The sequence below is a fragment of the Myotis brandtii genome, unplaced genomic scaffold (genome assembly GCF_000412655.1).
Source record: "Myotis brandtii unplaced genomic scaffold, ASM41265v1 scaffold898, whole genome shotgun sequence".
In the NCBI taxonomy this organism is placed as follows: domain Eukaryota; kingdom Metazoa; phylum Chordata; class Mammalia; order Chiroptera; family Vespertilionidae; genus Myotis; species Myotis brandtii.
Window position 1 is genome coordinate 500,012 of NW_005371683.1, and position 6,667 is coordinate 506,678.

The 6,667-nt window shown below is 49.8% G+C and overlaps 1 protein-coding gene across 1 annotated transcript; it reads right to left on the bottom strand.

Moving 5' to 3' along the window:
* Window positions 1–6: 6 nt before the first annotated feature.
* IL24 (interleukin 24) lies at window positions 7–6,446 on the bottom strand. The gene is made up of 5 exons (XM_014532498.1): window positions 6,253–6,446; window positions 4,671–4,869; window positions 2,853–2,959; window positions 1,235–1,514; window positions 7–351 (listed from the first exon to the last, which is right to left on the bottom strand). Exons 2-5 carry the CDS (start codon window positions 4,839–4,841, stop codon window positions 268–270), a joined length of 642 nt encoding a protein of 213 aa, XP_014387984.1. The 5' UTR covers window positions 4,842–4,869; window positions 6,253–6,446; the 3' UTR covers window positions 7–267.
* Between the last annotated feature and the right edge of the window lie 221 nt (window positions 6,447–6,667).

Sequence of the window (6,667 nt, forward strand, 5' to 3'; positions counted from 1 at the left end):
ATATATTTATATTTACATATAAATATAAATATATAAAACACTAACAGGAATTAAATAGAGATGTAATAAATATAGGAGCCTGCTTTGTAGCTTTTTCACAGCATCTGAGGGAGATTTCGTGACTGTTGTTGGGGCCACTTAAAGAATGAAGTCTTTGGGGATACGCCTGGACCAAGAATGGGACCCGTGGTTCAGAGTGGGAACATCACAGGGAGGGACACTCTTGAAATGACGGGGAGGACGAGGAGGGCGTTCCAGTCTGGGAAATTAGAGCTGGTAGAATTTCTGCATCCACGTCAGGAGAATGTCCACTTCTCCAAAGGCTTTGGTCTGCGCTGCTTCTATGTCCAACTGCAGGGAAAGAAGAGGTGAAGATCTGCCACGTTAGCCACAAGCGTAGTTGCCTTCCGACCCACCCCTCCCAGACCTGGCTGACTCCACCTCGGGGCGGCGTCCCCTGTGGGATGACCTCTGAGGAACTCACCCACCCATCACTTGTCCCCCGTCTATGTGTGTTGCCCGCTTTGGGGTTGAAAACAGTGGGTAGCGGTGGGTCAGGAGCCAGGGAAAAGCATCTGGGGCCCCTGCCAACAAGAACCCTAGAATCCCGGTGTGGGTGGGTCTGGTCCACCTCCTGAGTCCACTGTGTAGCCGACATGAGGCCTGGGTGGCCCCTTTCCTTTGTGTGTGATTGCTCTTCATTTATTTTTAGGCTGATGTAGCTGTTCCTTCAAAAGGTGATCAAAATCATACATGTTGGGGGTGGGGAGCTGGGGATGACATTTGGCATTTCTTTGTTGTATTAATTTGGGAGAAAGTAATATATTTTCCCATGATGTTTTTCCTCACAAATTAAGCTAGATGAGCATTATGGGAAATACCACGTATGGAGATGTGTGTGTGTGGGCGGGGGGGGGGGGGGGGTCTGTACAGTCTCCCTTCTTTCTCTCTCACTGCCGACTCCAATTGCCCAGGAAAAATGCTCAGTAGTGAAATCATCCCCTAGGGAAAGAGAATAGCATTTTCATTTGAAAACTGGCAGGAAAATATAGTATGTCATTTGTGGTGCTTATGCAAAGTAAATGCTAATTCATGTAAACACGCTGTGCTCCTGCTAAGTCAGGTGGCTTTGGGGCAAGCCTGGAGGAGGCGATTGCATTGCATTTAGCTTTAGGTCTCTGAGGCATCTGACTGCGACAGCTCAAGCAAGCCCTGAGCTCCCAGCCCTGCTTACCTGCTTAAAGGCTGCCTGGAACAGCAGAAACCGCCTGCGCGCACTCTCGCGGATGGGAAACATCTCATTTTCCTGCTGGAGAACAGAAAAAAGTTGTGCCGGGTGTTGGGTGGGGGCAGAGGCAAGCCCCCTCCCCCTCCTTCCTAGTGATGCCAGAGGGTCCCGGGGCCTCGGAGAACAGCGCTGAGTCCACGTCCTCAAGGAGCCAAGGCTGACTCCCACCACGTGGCAGGGCCGCCTCGAATTCCCACAGCGGCCTTGCCAGGTGGGGGCGATCATCCTGTTTTATACGTAAGAAACCTACAGAGGGCCAACCAGCTGGCTAGATGCAGAGCTAGACTGGAACCCAGAACTGCTGGTGTCCAAAGCCTGCTGTGCTCTTTTCTCACGACTCCCTGTCGTGGAGTAAAAGCCAGGACCAGCTAAGGCAGTGGTTCTCAACCTTCTGGCCCTTTAAATACAGTTCCTCATGTTGTGACCCAACCATAAAATTATTTTCATTGCTACTTCATCACTGTAATGTTGCTACTGTTATGAATCATAATGTAAATATCTGATATGCAGGATGGTCTTAGGCGACCCCTGTGAAAGGGTCGTTCGACCGCCAAAGGGGCCGAGACCCACAGGTTGAGAACCGCTGTAATAGATGGAGACCCAGGAATGAGCAGTGTCATGAAGTCCAAGAGAAGTAGGTGAGTGCTTTAAGAGGGAGGGAGTTATTAGCACTGTTGACCTTAAACATTACCCTTTGGGGATATTTTATTAATCATTGGCCAGCTTGGTCAATGATAACTTGAGCCCCATTCCACATCTCTGTCACTCCTACCAGTCTTGACATGGTTTCTTCTATATATTTTTAGTTACAAGACTTCTGTTCAGTTAGACATCAGGTGGCTGTTCTGTAGTTTAGTTGTAATTTTGATATGGTCATGGGAGGATGTGAGTATCCATTTGCCTAATTTGCCATCTTAACTGGAACTCTAATGAACTAGGTTCATAGATGAGGGAGAAGGGAGAGGGGCATGCCATCTCTCATGATCCATTCAGAAATTAGAAGTCATTCAAATGTTTTCAGCAGAGAGAATTTAATACAAGGAATTTATTACACAAGAAGAGCTGAGAAGCTCCATAGGGGATGATGAGTCAAATTAGAGCTTAATAAAGCAAGAAGCCTACACCAGCTTTAGCATCAGAAGTGTGTGAACTAGAAGCTGGGGCACTGGGTGAAAATGAAACCAATCCAGGCCTGCTGAGTGGGAGCGGGATCGTGGAGGGAGGGGCTATCTGATGGGAGATGGACCCACCGTCAAGAGATGCTGCCTGAGGCTTCTCTCCATTCCCAGGGCCTTTTGCTGATCCAAACTCTTGTAAAGCCACTTGGCAAAGGAGTTTGAGAAAAGAAAAAAAGGGAAAGAGCATGGATGCACAAGTGAATAGACAGGCAGGTGATGAGAATGGCCATAATGGACAAGGCACTGTGTGTCTTTAGGAGGTGCCTATTAATGCTGCCATCTTATCTCTGGGGATCAGAGAGGGATAAAAGGGATCAGAGAGATGCATTAAATTGTTCAAAGTCATACTAGGGCAGAGACAGACTTTGAATATTGGGCTGCCTGGCTCTGGGTTCTCCAGCACCACATTGAGGAATAGGATGCGGCTTTCTGTTCTGAGGAAGAGGCTTTCTGGGGATGCTTGGGTGGAAGAGGACAGGGTTTCCTGAGCTTGCTGTGGGAACAGGATGAAAAGATGTCTCAGTTCGGAGGCAGCATAGGAACCAACCGTGCAAATGCAAGCTGCCTCCCCAGGCCCCTAAACCTCTCCAGCCTGTGAAGCCTCAGAGGCCAGGGGGGTGCCCAGGAAGGGCTGGGCTGAGCTGGCCCCTGGGGTGGAGATACTGCTGCCTCCCCAGGCCCCTAAACCTCTCCAGTCTGTGAAGTCTCAGGGGCCAGGGGGTGCCCACGAAGGGCTGGGCTGAGCTGGCCCCTGGGGTGGAGATACAGGTTTCAGCCACAGACAATCACTAAACTTGACCCCCAAGGGCAGATGCAATCCCTGGAGTTCTTAGAGCCTTGATCAGGAACCTGTTTGATTCCTCAGAGACAAGAGGAAATAACCCTATTTGGTTTAAGAACCCCTAAGGGCAAGATTTTACCTCCCTTTTCCAAGAGCCTGGGGAAATCCTGCTTTTCTCACCCACGGGGCTTTCCCTGCAGCCCAGACATTCATTCATTTCAGTTCTTGGATTTAGATTCAAAGAATCATTGAGAGGAAGGAGCTTTTGAGCTCCTTTGTCCCACATCCTCATTGTGCAAATAAGGAAACTGATGGGGATGAGGGTACTTTATGGGCTGGTTTCAAGGTCACGATCACACACACACACACACACACACACACACACACACACACGGGTCCTGTCTCCAGTGCAACACTCTCCCCTCCCAGGCTGCCCCATTGAGCGCCCACTTTCTGCCTTGCCTCTGGATTGTCCTTTAAGGAGGTGAGTGCATTTGTGAGGGCACATATTATAGTGCTCGCAGGCCCAGGAGAAATCCGGTCACATTTCACCAGCAGCCTCCTCACTCAGCATTAACCATTCTTTCTACCTTTAGCCCAGTGGTTCTCAACCTTCCTAATGCCGCGACCCTTTAATACAGTTCCTCATGTTGTGGTGACCCCCAATTTCATTGTTACAAATTGAACATAATTAAAGCATAGTGATTAATCACAAAAACAATATGTAATTATATATGTGTTTTACGATGGTCTTAGGCAGTGATGGCGAACCTATGACACGAGTGTCAGGTGACACGCGAACTCATTTTTTTGGTTGATTTTTCTTTGTTAAATGGCATTTAAATATATAAAATAAATATCAAAAATATAAATCTTTGTTTTACTATGGTTGCAAAGATCAAAAAATTTCTATATGTGACACGGCACCAGAGTTAAGTTAGGGTTTTTCAAAATGCTGACACGCCGAGCTCAAAAGGTTCGCCATCACTGGTCTAAGGCAACGCCTGTGAAAGGGTCGTTGGGGAACGCGACCCACAGGTTGAAAACCACTGCTTTAGCCAAAGTGTAAGCAGGTGGTGGTAGACTAGCAGGATCCTGGCTAAACAGTAGGTGAAAACTCCAGTAATTGGGACTCAAAGGACTTCCCGTGACTTCCCATTGCTGGAGTCTCCTGTCCCCCTGGATGAACAGGCTCTGTTCTTTATTCCTCGTGAGCTGTTTATTCTCCTATGGACTGACCATGTCTTTCTGAGCCTCAGTTTCCCCATGTGCAAGAGGAAACGTGGGCTTGCGATGTTGCTCACTTCACAATGTTATTCCAGGGTAACGATTAGCAAGGTACAAAGGGCTCCATAATCATAAACTATTATCCTCCCCCTGACAGTCACCCCAGCAGCTGGGTCCAGAAGGACACTTCACTCACCACAATGTCCTTCACGGCCCAGGAGGCCTCCCACAGTTCCTGGAAAACTACCCCTTCCACGCGGCAGGGCCCAAATTGGAATTCTTGGCCTTGGGCCCCGGGACCCTGGCTCCAGATAAGCAGGATGAGACTCAGGCAGGGGAGGGCAGTCTTCTGCATTGGAGAGCCCATCTGCAGCAGAGGAAGGACCGGGAGGATGCTGCTGGGAGGAAGGGAGACAGGCCGCTGAGGTCGGCCTTCTGGCCCAGGACCGGTACATCCAGAAATAACGCTCCTTGGCTCTGCCTCGCCAGCCTGACACACAGATAGGAAACCTGAGACTACGGTGGTTGTTAGAGTTAGAATATTGCAAACATGTGGTGCCCCAAGGTGGGGTGAGGGTCTTTCTGCCCCTCATCTCATACCCGCGGGTCTCACTATCTCACTATCTGCCCACCCCCTCATTCCCATCCACGTCACACATACTGGGAACCCCCTTCCTTACTCCATACACTTCTCACTAGCCAACAACCTGCTAGTCAGAATTTGACCAAGAAGAGTGAAGAAATGGGCAGGGGGAGGGGGCAGTGGGTGGTGTTTACAATGTGCCAAAGAACATGTACAGGGAGCCCAAACCCAAGGGTAGAGCTTTAACTAGGTGTTTGCTTGTCTGTGTTCTGCCCGTCAGGCACCAGGCACACCTGGGCAGGTCTTTTTCTCACTCCAGGCCACCTCTGACTCCTCATCGAGAGGGAGCTGAGGGATTAATCCTGGCACACTCTCACTCTGCTACCTCAACTGATGACTCACTTTTTGACCCTAAGAATTGGCTTTTTAGGTAACTGAACAGGAGGGAGGAATCGCATTTCTGGATGACTCACCTTGAAAACTTTCACTAGAGGGCCAATTGGGAATGACTATGAAGAGGCGAACCTTTCTCTTCATTAGAGAAAGGCGAACCATTATCTATTTGTCATACGTGTAATACGTGTACCCAGAACATTCCTTCTCCCTCCCTTCTTTGCCCCTTGCTCTTCTTCTTCCTTTCCTCCCTCCCTCTCTTCCTCCCTCCTTTCTGTCCTTCCTTCCTTCCTTCCTTCCTTCCTTCCTTCCTTCCTTCCTTCCACAACTATTGAAGAACCTTTCATATTCCAGGCAGTGGTCTCCCACCTGAAGAAACTCAGTCTTCCACCCCAAGGCTGGGCAGGAAGATGGGAGAAGGCCTGTCTCTGGAACGACTGCCAACATATGGGCAGGGTAGTGGGACCCAAGAACAACGCCCAGTATCCTCCGCCACGCAAGTCTGAGCTTCAGCATCGCCCTCGGGTCTTTCTCAAACTCCATTCTGTTCTCTCAAACTCCACAGACTTCAAAGCCTCTCTGGAAAATTCATCTCTGGGCCTCATACTCCTCCTGCTTTTCCTCCCATCCAGCCTAAATTCTTCTTGGTGTTAAATCAGAAGAGGCGGCACCACATCCACGGTTAGATCTTATCCTTCCATACTCAGTGAAAGAGTTGGCACTGCCATCCCAACCCCCATTCCCAGGGAGGCGGCAGTCAGATGCTCAAAGCCAAGCACTCAGGAATTCCCGCATCACTCACCTCCGGGCTGGAGTCGATGCTTGAGGTTTGCTGTTTGGAGGTGTCTGGCTCCTGCTACCGAGGGGGGAAGTTGGGAGGCACCCTCACCACTCACCAGTCAGGATGTCACTGTGGGTGGAAGGTTCCTGTCCGGACTGTGGAAGTCGTTTCAAAAGTAAAGGTGTGCAGGCCAGCTTTGTGAAGATTCATATATATATGGGGGTTGGGTCAGGGGGAGGAGGAAGAAGAGGGAGGTGGAGAAAGGGAAATTGGTCATGCTTTCCTAGAGAATTACTTCATTGCCTAGTCACCCTTCACTCGAAGACAATGGGGCAAGGAGAAAGTCGCCCCTGAGGTGAGACGAGACCTGGGTCTGAGTTCTGGCTTTGTCCCTGTCTGGGTGACCAAGGGCAAGTCTCCTAGGGACCCTGAGCCT

Coding starts and splice junctions, on each gene's coding strand:
- IL24 (XM_014532498.1), bottom strand. CDS start 4,841: ATGGGCTCTCCAATGCAGAAGACTGCCCTCCCCTGCCTGAGTCTCATC. Junction 2,960..4,670: donor GGGCCGTGAAGGACATTGTG/GTGAGTGAAGTG, acceptor CTGTTCCCACAG/CAAGCTCAGGAAACCCTGTC. Junction 1,515..2,852: donor GTGGTGCTGGAGAACCCAGA/GCCAGGCAGCCC, acceptor CGTATAAAACAG/GATGATCGCCCCCACCTGGC.